General features: G+C 35.0%; 2 protein-coding genes across 2 annotated transcripts; both read right to left on the bottom strand.

Moving 5' to 3' along the window:
- Positions 1 to 2,387: 2,387 nt before the first annotated feature.
- LOC132558797 (UBX domain-containing protein 7-like) lies at positions 2,388 to 18,388 on the bottom strand. Its single transcript, XM_060223402.1, has 13 exons — positions 18,322 to 18,388; positions 17,054 to 17,237; positions 16,716 to 16,780; positions 15,055 to 15,096; positions 12,825 to 12,893; positions 12,361 to 12,476; positions 11,807 to 11,953; positions 10,814 to 10,904; positions 10,320 to 10,373; positions 9,988 to 10,064; positions 8,251 to 8,647; positions 6,515 to 6,594; positions 2,388 to 6,056 (listed from the first exon to the last, which is right to left on the bottom strand). Exons 1-13 carry the CDS (start codon positions 18,386 to 18,388, stop codon positions 5,898 to 5,900), a joined length of 1,548 nt encoding a protein of 515 aa, XP_060079385.1. The 3' UTR covers positions 2,388 to 5,897.
- A 3,984-nt stretch (positions 18,389 to 22,372) lies between these two features.
- LOC132558806 (uncharacterized) lies at positions 22,373 to 25,470 on the bottom strand. The gene is made up of 3 exons (XM_060223415.1): positions 25,260 to 25,470; positions 24,117 to 24,296; positions 22,373 to 23,588 (listed from the first exon to the last, which is right to left on the bottom strand). The coding sequence occupies exons 1-3, from the start codon at positions 25,428 to 25,430 to the stop codon at positions 23,364 to 23,366; spliced, it is 576 nt and encodes a 191-aa protein (XP_060079398.1). The 5' UTR covers positions 25,431 to 25,470; the 3' UTR covers positions 22,373 to 23,363.

Here is a 25,470-nt window from a genome sequence, read left to right as displayed (position 1 = left end):
GAACTCTATCTCTCGCTGGTTCATTAACACCACGTGTAGACCTCTACCTCTCGCTGGTTCATTAACACCACGTGTAGAACTCCATCTCTCGCTGGTTCATTAACACCACGTGTAGAACTCTATCTCTCGCTGGTTCATTAACACCACGTGTAGAACTCTATCTCTCGCTGGTTCATTAACACCACGTGTAGAACTCTGTCTCTCGCTGGTTCATTAACACCACGTGTAGAACTCTATCTCTCGCTGGTTCATTAACACCACGTGTAGACCTCTATCTCTCGCTGGTTCATTAACACCACGTGTAGACCTCTATCTCACGGTGACATATATATCAGATCTTAATTATGTTTATAAGAGATATGGGACTAGAAAAAAAATCTTTCACTCTTAAAAAAACACCTAGTATCTTAACACAACAAGTTGGTTACATATTAAATAGCCTTTCCTATAAAACCTTACACTCCTGTTGTTTTGGGTGATTGTCACCTTTCCTATAAAACTTTACATCCCTGTTGTTTTGGGTGATTGTCACCTTTCCTATAAAACTTTACATCCCTGTTGTTTTGGGTGACGTGTACCTTTCCTATAAAACACGTGTTTACATCTCACAGTGACATATATATCAGTTTAATTATGTTTTGGACATGGGACTAGAAAAAAAATCTTTCACTCTTAAAAAACACCTAGTATCTTAACAGAACAAGTTGGTTACATATTAAATAGCCTTTCCTATAAAACCTCACACTCCTGTTGTTTTGGGTGATTGTCACCTTTCCTATAAAACTTTACACCCCTGTTGTTTTGGGTGATTGTCACCTTTCCTATAAAACTTTACACCCTGTTGTTTTGGGTGATTGTCACCTTTCCTATAAAACTGTACACCCTGTTGTTTTGGGTGACTGTCACCTTTCCTATAAAACTGTACACCCTGTTGTTTTGGGTGACTGTCACCTTTCCTATAAAACTGTACACCCTGTTGTTTTGGGTGACTGTCACCTTTCCTATAAAACTGTACACCCTGTTGTTTTGGGTGACTGTCACCTTTCCTATAAAACTGTACACCCTGTTGTTTTGGGTGATTGTCACCTTTCCTATAAAACTGTACACCCTGTTGTTTTGGGTGACTGTCACCTTTCCTATAAAACTTTACACCCCTGTTGTTTTGGGTGACTGTTATGACCTTTCCTATAAAACTTTACACCCCTGTTGTTTTGGGTGATTGTCACCTTTCCTATAAAACTTATATATAAATAGTATATATTTATTTTTTCCATATTCAAGTGTGCAATCCATAATACCGAAATGGTATGACTAAAGTAGTGTACAAATACCTGACAGAAACTCTGACATCAACTGTTTATCTGTTACAGATAAAAATCAGAATATTAGAAAACGTTTGATAGCTATGAAGTGATCATTGAAATTGTTGTTTAACACAGAATTACTATTCAATGAATCTACTTTTAAGAGTTCGTGGGGTCATGAGATTATCAGACTTCAAATTAAAGCAGTAGACAGTCAATTAATTACTATGCTGTAATGCAGATGTCATCTACACGTGGTGTTAATGAACCAGCGAGAGATAGAGTTCTACACGTGGTGTTAATGAACCAGCGAGAGATAGACTTCTACACGTGGTGTTAATGAACCAGCGAGAGATAGAGTTCTACACGTGGTGTTAATGAACCAGCGAGAGATAGAGTTCTACACGTGGTGTTAATGAACCAGCGAGAGATAGAGGTCTACACGTGGTGTTAATGAACCAGCGAGAGATAGAGGTCTACACGTGGTGTTAATGAACCAGCGAGAGATAGAGTTCTACACGTGGTGTTAATGAACCAGCGAGAGATAGAGTTCTACACGTGGTGTTAATGAACCAGCGAGAGATAGAGTTCTACACGTGGTGTTAATGAACCAGCGAGAGATAGAGGTCTACACGTGGTGTTAATGAACCAGCGAGAGATAGAGGTCTACACGTGGTGTTAATGAACCAGCGAGAGATAGAGTTCTACACGTGGTGTTAATGAACCAGCGAGAGATAGAGTTCTACACGTGGTGTTAATGAACCAGCGAGAGATAGAGTTCTACACGTGGTGTTAATGAACCAGCGAGAGATAGAGTTCTACACGTGGTGTTAATGAACCAGCGAGAGATAGAGGTCTACACGTGGTGTTAATGAACCAGCGAGAGATAGAGTTCTACACGTGGTGTTAATGAACCAGCGAGAGATAGAGTTCTTCACGTGGTGTTAATGAACCAGCGAGAGATAGAGTTCTACACGTGGTGTTAATGAACCAGTATATTGAGTCTAAAAGATCAACTTTAACTGAATTGATTGGTCCTGGCTAGGACCATCAGGAAATGAAAAAACACAAGAAACACAAAAATAATAAAAATCTTGTTTGTATTCCAAAGTGGTAGCTTGTGAGCGAAAACCTGTTTTCAGAATAACAATACAAAATAAATATCCAAAGGGATATGTAGCACTTATCATTGATCATATAAACACATCTGTACATATATATATATATAGGAGCTTTGAACAGGATATTTACAAAAACCAGGAGAATGTTATGATAGCAATCCCTGTGGAAGTTAATACTGGATAAGTTTTGTCCTCCTCCAGGCAAATTGTATACATGTATAAGTCAGCAATATCTCTAGCGCCAACGACCACGAATCTTGTCTTCTGAAGCAGGAAGACCTTGTATTCTGTAGGACTTTTATCCACACAAACATTTACAAGGGGGTCTTTATTCAATTTAGCTCAATACTCCATACAACTGTGATTTTGTTGATGATATTTTAGTTCTTTTTTTTCTATTTTTTTCAGGTTTTAATTCATAACAACATATCTGTCATGTTGAATTCTGTAAATCAGCTTGTAATGTTAGGGGCCTTGTGTCCTGTCTATATACATATGCTTACATCATATTATGATAATTACAGACAGCTAATTACATAACATTAATCTGTCGTTAAAGGTGCCAGGAATACATCAAGTTAAAACCAAATGAAAGTAATGCACATTATACTCAACATATATCAAACTTATATATGTCAAAAAAATACATTTTATATCTTCACTAATGGCAGATCTGATAGCATGAAACATTTCAACACTACAAGTTCTAAACTAAAAGGCTAAAGCAATCAGAAAAACTCCAAAGGTGCCTATAGTTCTGATGTTGATATTCTTGTAAACATGGAGAACATTGATTTCTTAAATTTTGGTCTCAAAACAGCAACACAAGCATAGGCCTTATTGAAACCACCAAAACTGAGCAATATCTCATTGAATTGTACCTGGTGAAATTACCTGAAATGATCGCCTTTTGGCTCCATTCATCCATCACACATCTAAATCCTTATTGTCCCTGGTGAAATTACCTGAAATGATCGCCTTTTGGCTCCATTCATCCATCACACATCTAAATCCTTATTGTCCCTGGTGAAATTACTTGAAATGATCGCCTTTTGGCTCCATTCATCCATCACACATCCATATCCTTTCTCTCACAAATCATAAATTGGCAACCTATTTTAGATGGATTTTAGATGTTTCTTTACAAAAAACAAGATTATAATACACATGTATAGGTGTACAAAATAACATGATGCTCAAAACAGGCGGCATGGATACGATTGTCAAAAATGTTAGGAATGACAAAAGTTATGTCACTTTCAATCATATTGGCACATATAATATACAGACAGAAAACAATGGAGATTATACCACAGATTGAAGTGGTTGGAGAAAAAATGATAATTCCCTACCTTGTCAGTGTGGCACTACAATCTCAACCCTTGGGGAGAATTAGAAACAAGAGGACTCTGTGGTAGATTAGCCTTGGCTAAACAGTTTCTTAAATCCTCATTAAATTAAGTTTATTATTATCATAAATTCTTAAATGCCTATCCTTGTGCAAAACTTAATTCACAGTAACTGGAAATACCTGATTCCCGATTGCTTACACAAAGTATATTCCACGATTTCAATGATTGTTTCATAAACAAACTAGCTGTTACTAAGCAAGAGAGACAAGTACACTTGAAACCTACATAGTGATTATGTATTATTTGAAAATTAAATAGTCCAGGGAAACAAGTTTCTTCGGATTTAATATTTTAGTATTAAATATCAACAATTATCAGATTGTGATGTCATTCAAGCGAAAACTGTAAAGTAAAAAGCCATATCAAAATTTGATTTTTTTTCAAAAGACCACACTATATACCAAACCAATATCAATTTAAATGAACCATCTACCAACTCAGCAGTTTGTAAACAGAGGAACACTGACATCTCAATATCAAGAATCAGTGTGTTGTGTTTCTAAATCACTGTTTTATAAACACAACATGTTTTTGTTTGCACATTATATAACCAGTGTAGATGTTAAGGCACTGTTAAAGTTTCTGTGCTTGTCAATCTGCTTCATCCTCTATATATATATATATCTTCTACCATGTATAAATGGCAAGCTGGCCAGGTAAGGCACTTTTAGTATGAACCTGCCCGACCTTACACTAGATCTTCAATTCAGTGGTTTCAAATATATTCCCTTCACCACACTAGTCTAAATATGACTTATAAATAGAGGTATTGGTCAGTCGATGGAACGAAAACAGTTGGTTCTAACACAGGAATACACCTGAATTATTTGATCACTGTATATAAGTAACCTATTCATTACTGATGGTTTTTTTATGTGTTTATATATATATATTGTCACTGATGGTAAATATGGATAATAAAACGGTGTAACAGGCTGTAACAGGCCTACACACTATAGTGATAGTTTAGCACTTTTTTGTAATGATTAGGTAAAAACTCTATGTAATCAACCTTGTCTTAGATAACATCTGCCGAGAGTTAGTACCAGTTTACACTATACACTCTATCAATCAGAACTGATTTCATTGAGTGATGTGTTGAAAAAAGATTTTAGAAAATTTTGATAACGGGCCACAAACTATGTTGTTGAAAAAGGTGGAAAATCTACAAGGTGTATAAAACAGATGTTTTTCAAGTTTGGTGACCATTTTCCTTTTTTATTTCCCTAAAATATATTCTCTGACATCAAAACCTATGTTACAGTTTATCATGGGTCCTTTACTGAAGTGCAGTGAAGTACTTCAGTCTGCTACCGAGAATTTCTTTCTTTTAAAGTGTTGTTCCATTTCAAAGTTAACAACAGTAAACCTATACATCGTTTAATTGAATATGATGGGATGTTTCCCATTTGTCAATCATTTTTTCATATCCTACCTTCTATGTATGACATGTGTGAAACAACTGTCCACATAATTCATCATAAGCTTTGAACAAGAATGCTGTGTATAACATCTTATTTCACATATTTAGTACCGTCCAACACCATTTTCATTGTGATTCTTAAGAATTAAACTATTATGCAAACTTTACATTATGTCATTTGAAAGTCAAGAAATACCATATCTTTGTTCATGGCAAATACTTAATAGGATACCAGGTATGTGGGCTTCTCTCCAACATAATTTTGGTCCAACTATTTCCTGACATATAAGAATTCTCTCCTGCTTCTTGGTTCAGAAGTGTATTTTAATTATTCTGTCTTAGTCTGCCATACAGCATGCCACTGTCATATTTTCAGCAACAAACAAGCTGTGTATAAACGGTTATGTCAACCACATTTTCAGAAAATCGTCTGGTCTAAAATAGACCGCATGGCCTGACCTCTCACCAGTTTGTGTGAACAGATAACAGAACATTTTATCTGGCCTTGCGATCAAGTCTTGGAGAAGGCTGTACTGTAAGCCTTTGAAGAAGCTAGCCTGTATCTTTTAGCCTGTCACAAGGTTATGAAGTAGACTGTATGTTTTTGGCCTGATTACTTGAACGTCATCAAGCTCTATCATCTGGCCTGGACAAAAATTGATTCCTGAGGATGCAAACCAGCATCTTTCACTGTCATATCAAAATCCATGTAAGAGAGCTTCCTTTTAGGAAAGTTTGTAACAAGCTCAAATCGTTCATTAGGGTAACCTTGAGATCCAACATACAACACCAATGCCTGAAAAACACAACAAATACTTCAGTATACAACATTTGAAAGCATGATACACAAATTCTTATTTAAATGAAGGCTTATGGACCAAATTGTTTATTAGAATTTCCAAGAGGATTTGCCAACAGGTGCATGAGTCAGTTAATTCGGTCTAAAATTTCATTTAAAATTTATGATGCAATTTCATTTGGCAGAAATTACATACTGTGAAAATAAATATATCAACATATTAAATTCAATAACAGCTATTACATATTGGGTGTTGTTTCAAGTGCCACTGCAATATCTTTTTTCAACTTTAATTAATTGCTTACTAGATACAAAAGCCTTGCTGATGTACATGCAGCATGAGAAGAACAAAATTCACAGAGGAATACGTTTTAGCCTGAATGATGAACATTCTGCTGACAAAAAGAGGATCCTGACAAATTTTCATTTCTATCATCAGTGTCTAAGTAACATACCATCAGTTTAGAATTACAGGAAGTGAGCCATTGTTGTCGTTTTCCATCAGGATATCTGATCATCAGTGATGTCTGTGGATCTAAATAATGCAATAAAGTTGTTTTATACTTTCAAAGTCAGTTAAATATCTAATATCACATCTATACTATATACCATTTGATGTTTAATATCACATCTATACTATATACACTGTTATGTTTAATATCACATCTAAACTATATATCACGTGATGTTCAATGTAACATCTATACTATATACCTTGTGATGTTTAATATAACATCTGTACTATATACACTGTGATGTTTAATATCACATCTATACTATATATCACGTGATGTTTAATATCACATCTATACTATATACCCTGTGATGTTTAATATTACATCTAAACTATATATCACGTGATGTTTAATATTACATCTATACTATATACCCTGTGATGTTTAATATCACATCTATACTATATATCATGTGATGTTTAATATCACATCTGTACTATATACTCTGTGATGTTTAATATCACATCTTACTATATACACTGTGATGTTTTATATCACATCTATACTATATACCTTGTGATGTTTAATATCGCATCTGTACTGTATACACTGTGATGTTTAATATTACATCTGAACTATATACAATGTGATGTTTAATATCACATCTATACTATATACCCTGTGATGTTTAATATCACATCTATACTATATACCCTGTTTAATATCACATCTGTATTATATACACTGTGATGTTTAATATCACATCTATACTATATATCACATAATGTTTAATATCACATCTATACTATATATCACTGGATGTTTAATATAACATCTGTTCTATATACCCTGTGATGTTTAATATCACATCTATACTATATATCACTGGATGTTTAATATAACATCTGTTCTATATACCCTGTGATGTTTAATATCACATCTATACTATATATCACTGGATGTTTAATATAACATCTGTTCTATATACCCTGTGATGTTTAATATCACATCTATACTATATACACTGTGATGTTTAATATCACATCTATACTATATACACTGTGATGTTTAATATCACATCTATACTATATACACTGTGATGTTTAATATCACATCTATACTATATACACTGTGATGTTTAATATCACATCTGTATTATATACACTGAGATGTTTAATATCACATCTGTATTATATACACTGAGATGTTTAATATCACATCTATACTATATACCCTGTGATGAAAGGTGAAGTCAAACTTGTAGCAAATGGTGGCCCATAGATAACACACTAGGCTCTCACTTTGATGTCTGGGGTTTGATTCCCACATTTTCCCCTGTTACTCCTACTTCTTCCCACACTAAGACCTCTCACTTCTCCATTGGGCCAACAGAGGGATTGATGTAAGTAGGGATAACATGTATCAGTTGTCTTAATATTGATAAAACTTGATATCAATTTTAACCTTTAAAAGAATACCAGATAACAGAACTATGAGATTAATGGCATATTGTATGTGAGCAAGCAGAAATGATTTCTAATCCTTACTCAACATTTCTGTATCAAACAGGGAGCGTCCCTCACCTCGGAGTTGTCTCTATTATAATAATGTAATCAGTTTTGGATACCTAGGTATTAGTAGGCAATATCTCAATACTGTAATGTCATATTCAAATGTATGCATCATCAAACAGTAAAATGTACTGACTTCAGAAACCACAGAACAAGCTCTCTTACCGTCATCTTTTCCTAGGAAGGCCTTGTAACTGTCAGAGTTTATGTCTGTATCAGTACTTTGGGCTTTGTTGTTTACATTGTCACCTTCTGGAGAGACATCGTCTGACAGATCTATAGGCTGTTCCTCAGAAACATTTTTGACTTCCACGGAGGTATCCACACTGTTTGAGGAGTTGATAACATTGTCTGTTTTCTGTTTAGGTTCACATTTCATTGGCGAGTTTGTGGTTGAACTTTCCTCATCATCAGAATCTGTGAAAGTCTCGAGATCATTATCACTGTCAATGTCGGAGTCGGAGTCAATTATGACTGGGTTGGATGAGGTAGATTTGGTCAAGGATGCCTTGATAGCTGCTTGTAGTTGGGAGTCTTCACTGGCATCAACAATACTGGACACCTGTCAATCAAAGGAAATCAAAGTAAAATGTAAAGAATAATGCTGTACATAGTATTAATGAGTAACAATTCTAAATACAACAATGACTCAAACCACTGTGGGTAAGGATAGAGAGACCAGTGGATAAACACTGTGGTAAAGAATAGAGAGACCACTGGATAAACACTGGGTAAGGATAGAGAGACAACTGGATAAACACTGGGTAAGGATAGAGAGACAACTGGATAAACACTGGGTAAGGATAGAGAGACCAGTGGATAAACACTGTGGGTAAGGATAGAGAGACCACTGGATAAACACTGTGGGTAAGGATAGAGAGACCAGTGGATAAACACTGTGGGTAAGGATAGAGAGACCACTGGATAAACACTGTGGGTAAGGATAGAGAGACCACTGGATAAACACTGTGGGTAAGGATAGAGAGACCAGTGGATAAACACTGTGGGTAAGGATAGAGAGACCACTGAATAAACACTGTGGGTAAGGGTAGAGAGACCAGTGGTTAAACACTGTGGGTAAGGATAGAGAGACCACTGGATAAACACTGTGGGTAAGGATAGAGAGACCACTGGATAAACACTGTGGGTAAGGATAGAGAGACCAGTGGATAAACACTGTGGGTAAGGATAGAGAGACCACTGAATAAACACTGTGGGTAAGGATAGAGAGACCACTGGATAAACACTGTGGGTAAGGATAGAGAGACCACTGGATAAACACTGTGGGTAAGGATAGAGAGACCAGTGGATAAACACTGTGGGTAAGGATAGAGAGACCAGTGGATAAACACTGTGGGTAAGGATAGAGAGACCACTGGATAAACACTGTGGGTAAGGGTAGAGAGACTACTGGATAAACACTGTGGGTAAGGATAGAGAGACCAGTGGATAAACACTGTGGGTAAGGATAGAGAGACCAGTGGATAAACACTGTGGGTAAGGATAGAGAGACCACTGGATAAACACTGTGGGTAAGGATAGAGAGACCACTGGATAAACACTGTGGGTAAGGATAGAGAGACCACTGGATAAACACTGTGGGTAAGGATAGAGAGACCACTGGATAAACACTGTGGGTAAGGATAGAGAGACTACTAGATAAACACCGTGGGTAAGGATAGAGAGACCACTGGATAAACACTGTGGGTAAGGATAGAGAGACAAGAGGATAAACACTTGTTTTATAGCAGATGCTTGATTGTGCTATCACTTAAGAATATTTCCAATGAATTATCTTCTATGATATGAGAATCATACTTACCACAGACTATAAAACTATGATAACAGTTCTCTCTGAAAATGCTGATATATATCAATTAGCCGACCCATTTCTTTACTTACCCTGGGCCTTTTGGCAGGAGATGGGCTAGTTTCACTGTCACTACCACAGAAAGGGTTCTCTGCTAGAAATTCATTTGCTGTGAAGTGAAAATCCAGATGTTCTTTATTTTGTGAGAAATAGGCATTATGTAATAAAATTCAACAACATAACTGGTCTAACAACATTAATCTAACACTGTAAAGGACATTCATGGAATTTATCCTTGGTAATAATAATAGAATTTAACGGAGAGGGAGGTGGGGATATTGTATCAAAATGCTGCAGTACAATTATCTACAGTGTGTGCATGTCCCCAGAGAAACCATAAAAAGATCAAACTTTAAATACTTACCAAGCTCACAGAATATTATTGGGTCCAACTTATCCCAGGTAACCATATTTTCACCTTAAAAGGTAAACAATTAAATATTAAGAGGGACTCTCAAAAGCCAACAAATGACCATGTGATATACAAAAACACAGGACTTGGTACATCTCTAGAGATCTTACTGTGTAACTAGACCACAAAGTCATGGTTCTTATCAACAAAGACCTTGCTGAAATAAAATTTCTACTTAAAATATTTGCCAAACCACAACCGGTCTGGTAAGATTTACTGTTCATAAAGTTATAAGGGGTTATGGTATGTAAATTTTTTTTTAGGTTTCCCTGCCAATCCTTGTGTTCCAATCAGCGGCTACTTCCTGTCCTTAACAGTAAGATTCTACGTCAGGAGAAATGTTGTCTAATTATCTTCAAACATTTCAAGTATTCCCAATTATTAATATTATAATTATCAATTAGCAACCACTTAATTACAGGTATTTATTAAGGTGAGAACTTTACCTGTACGTGGGTCTATGATGGAGACATAGGGCCAGTTGTTCACCTTGTAGAACTGAGTATATTTACCACCTTCTTCACTGTCATGGTAGACCTGAGGGAGAAAGTACCACAGTTCTTACACAAACAGGTCTACAGTTTAATAATGTTGGTGGGAAAATCAAAAAATATATCATACTTTAGGAGGAAGATTTTATAGTATCTAATGAAAGATTTAACAAAAATGAAACACAATAAGAAATCAACTCCCACTAAATCACATATAACTAAAGTACATTGATACATAAGTAGATAAGGGGAGATGACTTTGACAAAACAAAACAAATGCAAAATTTTCATCAATTAAAATATATATATTCGTCATTTTTTTTTTTAAAATTGAAATTGAATTAACTATGCCTCTGTTCATGTCAATTAGTTGTTTTTACAATCAAACCTCATTATCTTGCACTCTGAAAGCTTGCAAACCCTGTTTAATATTGAGCTGTTTAGTCCCAGCAAAACCTATTCATTCTTTCTATGTCAATTAAGAATTTATAACTTGATAAATTGATTAACTTCAATGTTTTTCATAATGCATTGTGCCATGAGATAACAACAATTTACTTCAAACTGACAAATAGTACATGTATTGTCTACGTTTTTGTCTTCAAGAAGTCTGTTGATATTAAACACATAATTACAAAATGATGATAAATCTCTATTTTTCACACCGATATTCTTTCTAGTAAGAAAACCAGATATGATTTATCATAAATCAGTCTTCTGATACCAAGATGAAGCTGTCTAGTCCAACAATTATGTGAGTAAAAATGATAGAATAATATTGAGAGGAAGGGGCAATGTAAATCTAAAACTCTTTTAAAACAATAAATCTCAAATATTTGCAAAAGAAAAAGACTTTTCCTATTATGGTATTAGTCGTTTTATTAAGAGATCACTAGGATGACTGTGACAACCCAAGGCAACACTATTCATCAAGTAGTCTATTCTTACCTGCCAGAATATAAATTTTGATTTGATGATACTTTTCACACTGCTGTTGCTCCATACGTCACGGTTGAGAGCCTGACAGGCAAACTCCTGTACATTCTGTATGTTCACCATCAGCCATTTCTGGCAGGTCTTACCATGTTCTCGAGCCTTTAATAAACCAATATATTCTCTCAGTCAGGAAACAAATAAGGTTGTAAGATTGACACGGGATAAAACTGGATACAAGGACATATCTCCAGTAAACTGTATGTTCACTTGTCTTCACACAGTCTTAAATTATTTTTCATGTGACATGTACATATACAATTGGCCACTGACAGGTAAACACTTTTCAGGAGATTAGTAATATATTTTCCAAATGTGAGCATGAGAAATGTTTTCTTCTGTAAGTCTGTATAATCATTTAAACATATTTCAAAGATGCCCAGCTGTCCATTCTTATTTACATTCCTTGCATTTAAAATTTTTTCGACATGCTTAACATCTAACATGTAAACAGCCTAATAAAAATTTGACATCTATACTTCACAAAAATATTTCCTTTTGTGACTTACATTGGCAAAGCTGCCTTTGAACATGACATCAATAGGTGGACGAAATAAGTCCTCCAGGGTCTGTCTCTTTGAGTGGAAAGTGGATGCTCCAGCTGTCATCATTTCTTCCTGTTGTTCTGGACAAGGAAAAGAGAGTTTGTACACTAATCCAAGTAAGCTCTTATAAACAATGAAAAATTAATTAAATCAGAGAATGTATAATAATGTAAATGACCATTCCCACAGGCAGGACAGTGTTACTGTGTAACAAAGGTGAATACGACCTCAGAACACTGTAATACAAACTCTGAAAAGTTATTCATGACCTCAACAGAAGCAACATGACAAATGATATTGATTAAGAATGCATGGTGGTAAAGATCGAATGCAAAGGCACAGATATGGTAAACACACTAAATGCTGTTTATTATGTCCAGAACATACAGCTTATTAGTGATTACACTTATTCTGCTGTCATCACTTACTGGCTTCAGCTTGAAAGTCTCTAAATCCATCGAAAACAGATCGGGCTTTTCGTCTTCTTCCGTGAAATCCTAAAAATAATAGCAACGTATGTCTAATCATGTAGAACTATGTAGTTACATCAAACAACAATAAATCATAAAAATTTAGTAAAGATTTACTTTATTTGAACCACGACAACCTGATATTGTCACGCCAACCTGATATTGTCACGACAACCTGATATTGATCATATTGATTTGCTATTGATCATAATGTGACCTGCTCAAATTATTAATAAAACTAGTCACCTGATATTTTTTTTGTTTGAACAGTATTTCAAAATATCCAGATCAATTTCTGGATCTAATATAGTCTAAATCATCCTCAAACATAACCTAAAACATCATCTAAATTATTGATTACAAGGTCTTTCCTGTAGATGGCCCTTTCATGCACTCTGAGGTAATTCAGTGTTACAAGATTTTGATTTTGAATGGCTATGAACAGATACAACAAGATGACTAGAACTTGACAACAATGTCATGATACAATGAAGTATATTTTTACATTTTGCTTTTGTGATTTTGTTCTGAGAATGATTTTTAAAAAAAAAACTTCTAAAACCACACAAAATACGCCATCTAAATTACACAAAATTACACAAAGTAAGTGTTGTAATTCAGTAAATGATGAAGTATGTGACCGTGTTTCAGAACACAGCAATCTGCCGTTCAAAAAGTAAATGCACTTGCTTACAGAATTGTAGCAGTTGTCAGTAAAAAGCTACAACAGAATGACTTCTTGCTAGTAAGAAAGAACTAGGTAATTTCCCCTCAGCCTGCATCAGTGCTGGACAAATCCTGATGACTACTGTACATATCTATGGAAGGGATTGATCTACACCATACTCTGAGGTAATTCAGTGTTACAAGATCAAATAATTTATAAACTTACTTTAAAATTCATTATGTGTATATAAAATACTACTCTGTTTTTTACTTCTGAAATATTGATTGCTTGTAAGGATCTTTAGATCTATCAGCCCTGTGTGACATTGTTCATATCATTATTGAAAAGTTCATCACATGACAGGAAACAGCAATAACAAAGACTGCATGCAAGTAGTGAAACAGTGACTTAAAGGTGATACAGATGAATGGGTAGTCAGCTCATGCCACTGTAAACAAACAGATGGTAAGGTTCTGTATACAGTAAGCATACAAAGCTCCAAACTACAAAGATACCAGCTTTTCTAGAGCAGTGAAAGCATGTTTCCTACTGCTAAACTAGACAACGCGTGTGCAGAGAGATCTAACTCGTAGCCAAGAGCAACACTTTATATTTGTAAGACAGTCTATTTTCTATTGAATACAACAGAAACAACAATTCGAGAAATCAAAAAGTGTAATTCAGGATGGTTATAAAAAAAGTCAGTTTGTTACTTGCATCTATCAGTAATATCAAAACAAGGCAGGATATTGTTAGCTATCCACAGTTCCTATTTCTGACCACACAAATAAAGTCAGCAATGGGATAGTATTGTGTACACCACGGGACACAAGATATTTCAGTATGCGACACTGTCGTAGTAAAAAGTACATGATAATGTAAAAAAGTACCAATATGGAAAATGACCCTGACAAAGTAGCTTACATTAAAAAAAGGAAATAACTCTGATTTTTTTTCCTTTTTTTTTTAATTTTAAAAATCTGATGAGGCAATAAAAAGAAAATTAACTTGAGGCAAATCTTGGACCATCAAAAAGGTAAGTCCCACAGCATATCCAAATTCCACTTTTTGATAAAATACTTCCTAATTTCCCTGGGAAATGAATCACACATCCCAAATCTACCCTCAGACCAATTATCAATAACCTAGTACACATATTTCATTAATATACGAGAGCACTTCCTAACTTGCTGCAAAAGCTTAACCTATCGGGCAATGCCATCACTACATTGATGCCAGATTAATTCTATATGCCCCCTTTCCTTCGAACAGACATGTTAATAAGGTCCTTACATGCAAAATCTGTCATTGATGAAACATGATGAGAATTCACCTGAATATATTTATGCACAATTTTATGAGTACAATGTAACTGATGGCGCACACTGAAGCTGTGATGGTATATAAGGCAGTGTCTAAACGGAACATTTCGATATGGCATAGTCAGCTAAAGATAAATATAAATAAAAAACATATAAGGCCTAGCAGCACATAGAAGCAAACGATGAGGGACCAACCAACCTAGGTCATCATCCGACATCTGGCCACTGTAGTGAGCCAGTCCTGTAATGTAATATATATACATACACAAGTATACTGACAGTGATAGAAGAACACAGATATATCAGGATAGCAATACCACTGCACTGGTTCACATAATGAACATGTGTCTGAATTTAAACACTTTAATTCTTTCAACCATTAAGTTCAACATAAGTTTAAACATTCTGCATGTTCATAACTGTGATCTTCCAAGAATAACTAGAGAGATTTTTTATTGTTACAATTACAATGTCATATTATTGATTCAAGTTTTCAGTATAAAATTCAACACATAAAAACTCTACAATTATATATATTTTCATATATCATGTTCACATCAGATTACTATTCTATCATACCCGCCATTTGATGAAACAACTTCATTCGGATTATGTTTCTGTACATTATCAATAGTTATTGTCACTCAGAACCAGGAAGTGTTGGACACAGTGAAAATTAGGAGAACTCATTTAATGGTTTGTTTGTTGGGTGCATCACCCGTGAACAGCCAGGGTCATGAGACAGTGTATCCTTGTAGTAGCTGGTAGCTACCTCAATGACCAGTATACAAGAGGCCTGCCACAGCAATTAAAGTGTCTGGACCAAGGACACAACCACATCAGCAGAAACTGGTCCATTTCTCAGCCTCCTGAGAAACACAAATGGCCAAGAGTAGTGGAGCATTGAATTACTTAGCACCTCAGATCTCCAACCAAGTTACGTAGGCCAACGCTCTCACCAACTAACCTATCACAGCCTGACGGAGAACTCAATTTACCTGAGATACAGAGTTAAGTCTTTTATCTGCAGTATTAACAGCAAACAGAAGTTCTGTTGTTGCTGGTTTTAATTTACAAGTGTGCTACTCTGACTACAATACAATTAATCTATTATGTAAACTAGTGAAGCTTAAACACTGTGATGCAACTAAATGCTAATACTACCTAATGGTAATGTAGCATCAATAGGTATATGTAAATAACATGGCAAGCAAAAAACTTATCATGGTTTACGTTTTGAGTGCACATGTACCGATTGTATGGAAAGGGTGATAGATGTTACATCTTGGAAATGAAAACATTTTCATGATTATTTTTGTTTTAAATGTTATTCCTGTCACTGATCCTGGAGCAGCAAAATCAGTCTTTTTCCACAGATGATCTGATTCATATGGGTTTTTTTTAAATGACACCTTGATAACAAACTAAGTGGCACATTTTTACCTGGATCTACTATTTCATAAATCTCTCCTATTTCTGCCACATAAACATATGACACTACATAAATCTTGATGATATAACAGTGGAATGTTTTATCAACAGCCTCATGATCTGTACACAGCATCTTTTCTTAAAATATCTATGAACAGAACAAAGGAATGTTGTTCTGCTTCATGGATGTGTGTGACTTGGAAATCAGATGAGCATATCATAACAAGACATTATAGATTGTATGTAATTTTCTGCTTTCAATGAAATGTATGCAATTAATTTTTGGCTACATACTGGAGCATCGCCATCCTTCTGACTGGTGTTAGACTAACTATAAATAACAAGTAATTGTATGGTTCAACAGATCTTCTCAATTCCAGTAGCACTGTAACATGTAATCAATTATATGGATAAAAGTATAGAAGTTACCAAATCCAGCTGGTGTTTCCTCCACTAGTGTTTCATTCCTCTGTGGAATTGGAGCTCTCACATCTCTATTAATGAAAGAAACCATACAATAGAAAGATGTCATGAATTTAAATAAATGAAACATTTTATTTCATATATTGCACAGGATTTCAGTTCTCTTATATGAAGACGTTTTATACATTCTATGGCATTTTTAAGAGGTTTAAAGACAAAAGAATGCATTTCAAAGTGATACAATTATTAGAAAAATAACTGCTCAAAACATGAGATGACTTTGTAGTGTTATCAATGCTGACAAGATTCCTGCTGAACAGATGGTTCTTTTTAATGTAACTTACTCCTCCTCCTCGACCACCTGTTCTGTAGCTGCCTGTGATGAAGAACCTCTTGCTCCTGAAGAGGATGCAGATGGCTGTGGTCCACTGTGACACATCTCTCCACCATCCATGTGCATCTCAATGGCCAGCTGAATGTTTCCATTGCAGGCTTCCAACATTCGCTCTGCCACATTTTCTTCAGCACCTTCAACATAAAAGTAACAAATATTATGAAATAAGATTCAACTCATTTTCACCTGATGTGATCATTTTTGTCAAGTAATGATTAAAATACTGTTGCAAAATTTGTCTTGGTAATATCATACATAAAAATTTAAATTACCCTTTTACAAACAGGAAACGCTATCTGAACAAAATGAAGACTTCTGTTTTATTTCCCTAAAGTGATCATGAGTTGCAATAATAGAATGAATTATTTTAGCCTTTATTACATACACTTGTGAAACTGATTATGCATTATCAACTGTTAATAGTACACACATCACTTGTGTATATATAATGAATCATAATGGCTAACACTAAATCCCGTGTTACTATATTAAGAGAACTTTCATAGTGATATACTTTACTAAAACTGCTGATGTACATGAACTGGGGTTGGAGCTGAATACCAATTTTTTGGCAAAAGTCAGTCAAAAGAGTGTTTTATTCAGTACTGTAAAATCAACATTTAATTTAATGGTGTAACCAATTCTATTTTCTTTTAACAGACACATCATTTTGGTTGTGTAGATAGCATTTTTTTGTTTTTAACATTTAACCTTTTCAAATAAAAAACTGGAGTTCATGTTAACAGTTATGTCTATATTTCTTATAAAGTATGGTGAAGATATCTAAATACACATAATTGTATTTTTACCTACATTCTACAGCTCAATACCTAACACGACATGCCAATGTATACGTGAAAGATCCTGAAAAGTACTCAATTCTGCTTGAAAGGGGAAATATTTCTACTATTGCTGGTCCAAATCGATAATCAATCATACAGTACTAGTGTGGAATATGATGACTTGATAGATAGATCTAAATCAAATCATAATATTGAGTTGGTCATAAAGCAAAATGCACCAACGTCATGATTATTTCTGCATCCACATTTAGGTCAGATTTTGAAGATGCCATCACTTGGCCTAGTCTACTTTGAGCTTCCGTCATTTATTTTTGTTAATCTAAAGAGGAGGGTAAAAAGTGAACAATGCATGATTTTATATTCGTCGGGATTGAATAAGAGACATGTGATCGCATCTTTTGGTTTGATTAAAGACCTGTGATTGAGCAAAACTGCTCAACTTCTGCCGCTGTCCACTTCGACGCGGCTTTCTTGGAAGCCATTCTTCCTTCGCGCTGAATCCAAGTTTCTTACCTCCAATAACAAAGAGCTAAGATAACATAACATAGAAGATATACGATGCCAGGTACCATAACCGCAATGGACTTACGCCTCTTGATGTGCCAATAGTTTTACAGTATTTTGATAGGGTTCGACGCCCAGCTGGGACACTTCTCTTAAAACTTAAAATTTAGGCTTTTTTAATAATAGTATTAATATTAAACAGACAATGCCTGAACTGAACAGCAGTATTTGTATAGATCCTCGTCATTTATTGTCATCCACGTATACCTGTTATGTTATATTTCTGTTTTCCCATTGTACCCTTTTTTCAATACGTATATTAAATCGTCCTCTTAACTCATACTTTTTAAGGATACTTTCATTCCGATATTTTAGATAATAGATACTTGCTAACATAATGAAGTATATCAGCGTTTCCTGTCTGAAGAAAATAAGCTCGATAGGAAGTGATTTATTATGTTTATTTTTAATACATTATGTTTGCTTACATTTGAAAAAGATTTCTGCATCGCATGTCGATTAGGAAATGGTTTATACCCATCTATCAGGTATATGATGTTTCAGAATATATATGCTGTTAGATTTTTGGAAATGATAGTCTTTCCTGTTCTCTGTACGATCAAGTACCGAATTTCAAATACCATCAATCTGTGTATGAAGAAGAGTCGCATGTAACAAAGGTCCGGACAGATGAACAGACAGACACAGTGATTCCTACATGTTCATTACCCAACTCCGCGCACTTATTTGTTTTTTTTTTTTTTTTTTTGTAATAGAACACAAATAAAAGTTTGGTAATTTTCTGCCAAAGCAACGCAGAGTTATAACATTGGAAGAATCTTTGTCATGGCAGTATTTTCTATGACATGTGAACTAAGTTAATAAATTTCATCGCACCTGCCATCTTCCCAGGAGGCATCACAGGAAGTTATATATTGTCACGTGTCTTAGGCGAGGTAGCCTCAGTGCAGTAGTAGTGTTACGTTGGGGATCGCCAGCAACAAAACTTCTATTATTCGAGTTTGTTTACCCAAAATGTTAAAAGAAAGGACCGTGGTAATAAACAGGGACGGTCGGGAAACAAATGCATTGTCTTCCTTATGAGATTTTACGGTCGTCATAAATGCAAAGATCTCATCGAGAAATATTATATTTCTTTAAATGATATGATGTTTGACATGTTTGATAGCCGTTAGTGTGCCTAGTGGTTCCGTTGTTGTTCACCATGTTCTCGTTTTCGTTTGGATCGTGACATTTCTCACTTTGATTGACCAAGGTTTAAACGGCAGATGTCGAAGACGCTTACCATTCTGGACCACCTTGTCTTATTCTTGTATTCATTTTCGTATTTTTCATTCATTTTATCAAATTTGAGTTCTAAGATTCTGTTGACATGTCAGTATTTTTTTAATTATATGAACTATTGCTCTGCGTTCCATTATTATTATTTTTTCCGTAGGTTACATGTAATTTGGATTCGTATCATGAGAGAAAAAGCGCTGCTTTTGTGATGTACGTTTTCTTAAACGAATATTAAAACTAGGTCCTATTTGGATATAACAAGAAAATGATTACGAAATTTAGGTTTATTTTCTTTAATAGGAAGTTTAATACATACTCTTTTAGGTATACCAAGCAGGTTTGAACGTAGATATTAGTAAAGCCGCGATTTTAAATTAGACTGTCCACACGGAAACACCAACTTAAAGATTCTAACAGAAAATTATATATACACAACAAATACTGTCATTGGATTAATGAATACACGTATCTTTACAAAAAAAAATGAAAATTTACAGGTCGGTGAAATGGTCATATTCGGATGACGTTTTCCCGTTCCAAATATTGACCTACCGATTAATAATCGTTCCCTATAGTTTACACTTAATTTAGATGTAAACTTTATGTATGTTAAGTGACACAAATTTAACATTCCTTTAAATATATACTATTGAATAACTTAGGTATAATTCCAATCTGAAGTATCACAAGTTATGTCCCTATTTCATCATATATTTGTCTTGTTACTGTTACAATTTTTGTTCACGTGAGATAGAACTTTTTTTTGTATTACATATCTGTGATGTAACGTATTGGAACGTCAGGGTTAGACAATAAAATGAGGTCACATCCACATTGTAATGTGATGCAACAAGAAGCCAGATACATTTTTTACCATATTTACCTGAATTATCGATTGTCTGATAAAACTGATGATCTTAAACTCGTTTAAATTTGATAAGCATTCCCATTTCCGGTGTAGACAGTGTATTTGGAACCATGCCAGATATTTTTTGGCCTTGAGATAACGGATTAACAACAGAGATCATTATATGTTTATTATAGAACATGGAACAGTTGTTTAAGTTGTAAATAACACGACAGAAAACATTGATTTTTTAATTATCATTCAACAAGTCATAAAATATTGTTTTGTGATCAAAATATACAAAGGCAACAATGTACAATAAACCATATAGGTGTCACAAGGACAGATAAAAATATACAGAAAATTATCAAACATAGGAACATCGAGATTATCAAATAACCAGATATAATATGGTCAAGTTGATAGTACTGTCTGTAAAACATCATCACCATGACAGACATGTTGTACTGTCTGTAAAACATCATCACCATGACAGACATGTTGTACTGTCTGTAAAACATCATCACCATGACAGACATGTTGTACTGTCTGTAAAACATCATCACCATGACCGACATGTTGTACTGTCTGTAAAACATCATCACCATGAAAGACATGTTGTACTGCCTTGTAAAACATCATCACCATGACAGACATGTTGTACTGTCTGTAAAACATCATCACCATGACAGACATGTTGTACTGTCTGTAAAACATCATCACCATGACCGACATGTTGTACTGTCTGTAAAACATCATCACCATGAAAGACATGTTGTACTGTCTGTAAAACATCATCACCATGACTGACAGGTTGTACTGTCTGTAAAACATCATCACCATGACAGACATGTTGTACTGTCTGTAAAACATCATCACCATGACCGACATGTTGTACTGTCTGTAAAACATCATCACCATGACAGACATGTTGTACTGTCTGTAAAACATCATCACCATGACCGACATGTTGTACTGTCTGTAAAACATCATCACCATGAAAGACATGTTGTACTGTCTGTAAAACATCATCACCATGACAGACATGTTGTTCTGTCTGTAAAACATCATCACCATGACAGACATGTTGTACTGTCTGTAAAACATCATCACCATGACTGACATGTTGTACTGTCTGTAAAATATCATCACCATGACCGACATGTTGTACTCCACATGTTGTACTGTCTGTAAAATATCATCATGTTGTACTGTCTGTAAAATATCATCACCACGAAAGACATGTTGTACTGTCTGTAAAACATCATCACCATGACAGACATGTTGTACTGTCTGTAAAACATCATCACCATGACTGACATGTTGTACTGTCTGTAAAACATCATCACCATGAAAGACATGTTGTACTGTCTGTAAAACATCATCACCATGAAAGACATGTTGTACTGTCTGTAAAACATCATCACCATGACAGACATGTTGTACTGTCTGTAAAACATCATCACCATGACAGACATGTTGTACTGTCTGTAAAACATCATCACCATGAAAGACATGTTGTACTGTCTGTAAAACATCATCACCATGACAGACATGTTGTACTGTCTGTAAAACATCATCACCATGACAGACATGTTGTACTGTCTGTAAAACATCATCACCATGACTGACATGTTGTACTGTCTGTAAAACATCATCACCATGAAAGACATGTTGTACATCACACCATGTTGTACTGTCTGTAAAACATCATCACCATGACCATGTTGTATGTCTGTACATCATCACCATGACCACATGTTGTACTGTCTGTAAAACATCATCACCATGACAGACATGTTGTACTGACATGTTGTACTGTCTGTAAAACATCATCACCATGACCGACATGTTGTACTGTCTGTAAAACATCATCACCATGACCGACATGTTGTACTGTCTGTAAAACATCATCACCATGACCGACATGTTGTACTGTCTGTAAAACATCATCACCATGACAGACATGTTGTACTGTCTGTAAAACATCATCACCATGAAAGACATGTTGTACTGTCTGTAAAACATCATCACCATGACAGACATGTTGTACTGTCTGTAAAACATCATCACCATGACTGACATGTTGTACTGTCTGTAAAACATCATCACCATGACTGACATGTTGTACTGTCTGTAAAACATCATCACCATGAAAGACATGTTGTACTGTCTGTAAAACATCATCACCATGACTGACAGGTTGTACTGTCTGTAAAACATCATCACCATGAAAGACATGTAGAGTAGTTTCAATATCTAAAGATGAAATAAAATAAATATAAACTAGATGAAATAACTATAGGTCACTAATGTTGTTGGCCCTGAAACTGAAATTACAGCATTGATATTTTGGCAAGGTTAGAATCACTCAAATACTGGTCTGGTTAGGTTAAATAGTTATTGTAAAATAAAAAACAACAGCTTTGGGATGAACATTTCTTATATACGAATGGATAGATTCGGGTTGCAACTTATTTCAATTTTCAGATCCCACTAAACTATAATTTTTATACTGTGTGATTATGGTGTTAACTGTATCACAATGTCACATCTCAGGTACTGTGGCATATTACAACACAATGTCATACTGAAAGGAAACCTGTCTCTATAGCTCGCTATAGACCTAATAGTGTATAGGATGGACTTGGTTGTTTACCGGAAACTGTTTGAAATAATTTTTTTGATAATGTGTTGTTTTAATGAGGGAGTCACACGTAGTTGTTCTCGGATGAGATGAGTAAATCAACCAACGAAATTCAACCAAACATTTCAAAGTTAAAATAATATCCTGGTCCATGTCTTCATCGCTTTTGTTGGCTATCTTTGGTGATCTTACACCTGCCAGAATCACAGTCATCATCTTTGTTTTCCCCAAGTCTTCCAGTCAACCAAAACCTATTGAGAGCGAACCAACGGTATGCAGAGTCTGCAACCCACTTTATTCCTGGTAGCTCCGTCCAAGCTACCACCCAGCCAAAGCCCACAGCACGGTAAAGTTCACGAGTTCCATCCATCCCCACGTACAACTGCAAACAAAATATACACAAATGTTACTTTCTACCTCTTGTAACAGAAAGACAGGTTATGAAGCAATTTGTGACTTGGGTCTCTGTTTCACAAACATTCCTTGAGGACATCCCAAAATTTTGTTATTCACCCCTAAAACATTATTGAAAAATTTTACATTTCCATAACTCAGTCAAAACTTAATTATAAAGCTAAGAACAATAGTAATCTTATAAAGCATCATTACCTTTATACTAAATGTACCTGTTAATGTTTGAATTTCAGTAGATCCCAGTTTTATCAAACCCAGATCTCTCATTTCCCTTTGTACTACAGAGTACCTTGATACAAGAGGATCAGATGGTAAATCCTACTGTTCGTATGACCTAGGATTAATTAAACTTCAAGCAGTCAATCAAAAAACATGCTGCCTTGTAAAAGGAAGTAAGAGAAGAGAGAAATCTTACTTTAATTAGAGTACACCCAAAATATGTATCTTTTTAAAATTTTATGTGTAGAACGTGCAATGCTAGATGATATATTGATACCTTTTTGTCTGGTGATATGACGTGTAATGCTCCCATAGCATCCTCATATTGTATGCCCTGGTGGTCTGCTGGATTGTAATTTCCTTTCGTAATATCAAAAAAGTTCACGGAGCCACGATTAAACTTCCGTAAAAGGTCAACCTCTTTTACACAAAGTGGACACTTTCCATCATACAATACCTACAGGAATACAAGAAATCAAAAGTTAATATGAAAAAAAGACAATAACATATGTGTAACTGATGACCAGAATTCACAGTCACTTCTATCTGTTTATAATACCCGTACATTGCACATATCTTCTTTCCATTCTCTAAAGTGAAATATATAAAGGCCTATGTAGCATTAATAAAAGTTTTTTTTATTCTTATACAGACTAGGTAAAATGAAAAGTTCATAAGGTTCATTAATAAATCTCACGTGAAGTGATATATAGATATATTTATATCGTATTATTTGATTACTCACCCAACAGAAAAATGTTTGCAAACATTTATGAAAATAAATAAACTAAGCTTCATATATTTGGTGACATCGTAAGGAAAGTGATGTCATGAAGTTATGAATGTCACGGATGTGACACGTGTTACTTTGATAAGAGAGCAGTAATGTGCAAAACTGAGGGACTTACATGATCGATTCCATACATGGTTAATGGAAAAAGTCTGATTTTTGTGACGACTTTCATCAATCTCGTATGAAAAGATGAAATGTCAGATTCTTTACTACTCAGCATTTTACTCATGGGTTACGAAGACTAGTATTCATTTTACCAGATTTAAGTCATTAGATATTGCGTATATAAATCAAATCAGTGATATCAATATTCAAATTCACACATTCATTATTTGGTATAATCGACGATACGAATGAAAAAAACTTCGTTCTTGGTGAGCATTACCACATGTACTTATGGAGTCAATTTCAGCAGCACTTAAAAATAAATAACAAACCACACAATAACCTTAGTAGTTTCTATATATATAAGTGCTATTGAAATCGAGTCCACAAGTACTTGTGATTACTACTACACCAGGGGATCACAAGCCTCACAGAAGTCTGCTTTCATTTCCCCACACACCATACGGTTATACAATGACTCTGCAACCGCATACTGAACAGCTAAATGCCGTAGACCAATACCTTGTGAATGGGTTCAGCAGAATTTGATGACCGATGTCGTTGTTGTTTGTCATGCAGGCCTAACGACGTCAACGCCGGTAAACTTCGTGCCCTGAACAAACGTCCAGATGATGTAACCAATTTACTAAGTGAAGAATATCTAAACATACTTGGGAGGGTAACTGAGCCCATGTTCAATACTCGGCACAGCTTAAAAACGTTGTTAACTCGT

This window comes from Ylistrum balloti, unplaced genomic scaffold, assembly GCF_031769215.1.
Source record: "Ylistrum balloti isolate Yb309-2 unplaced genomic scaffold, AGI_CSIRO_Ybal_v1 Utg370828, whole genome shotgun sequence".
In the NCBI taxonomy this organism is placed as follows: Eukaryota; Metazoa; Mollusca; class Bivalvia; order Pectinida; family Pectinidae; genus Ylistrum; species Ylistrum balloti.
The sequence above is the reverse complement of the archived record's forward strand: the minus strand, read 5'-3'. Positions and strand labels throughout refer to the sequence as shown.

What these genes read in the sequence shown, in the direction of transcription:
- LOC132558797 (XM_060223402.1), bottom strand. Translation starts at nt 18,388, where the DNA reads ATGGCTTCCAAGAAAGCCGCGTCGAAGTGGACAGCGGCAGAAGTTGAG. An exon ending in GATGTCGGATGATGACCTAG is followed by an intron (nt 12,894 to 15,054) that starts GTTGGTTGGTCC and finishes TATTATTTTTAG; the next exon opens with GATTTCACGGAAGAAGACGA. An exon ending in CTTCCTAGGAAAAGATGACG is followed by an intron (nt 6,595 to 8,250) that starts GTAAGAGAGCTT and finishes TGCATTATTTAG; the next exon opens with ATCCACAGACATCACTGATG.
- LOC132558806 (XM_060223415.1), bottom strand. Translation starts at nt 25,430, where the DNA reads ATGGGCTCAGTTACCCTCCCAAGTATGTTTAGATATTCTTCACTTAGT. An exon ending in CTGCTGAACCCATTCACAAG is followed by an intron (nt 24,297 to 25,259) that starts GTATTGGTCTAC and finishes GTATTCCTGTAG; the next exon opens with GTATTGTATGATGGAAAGTG. An exon ending in TCATATCACCAGACAAAAAG is followed by an intron (nt 23,589 to 24,116) that starts GTATCAATATAT and finishes TTTTGTTTGCAG; the next exon opens with TTGTACGTGGGGATGGATGG.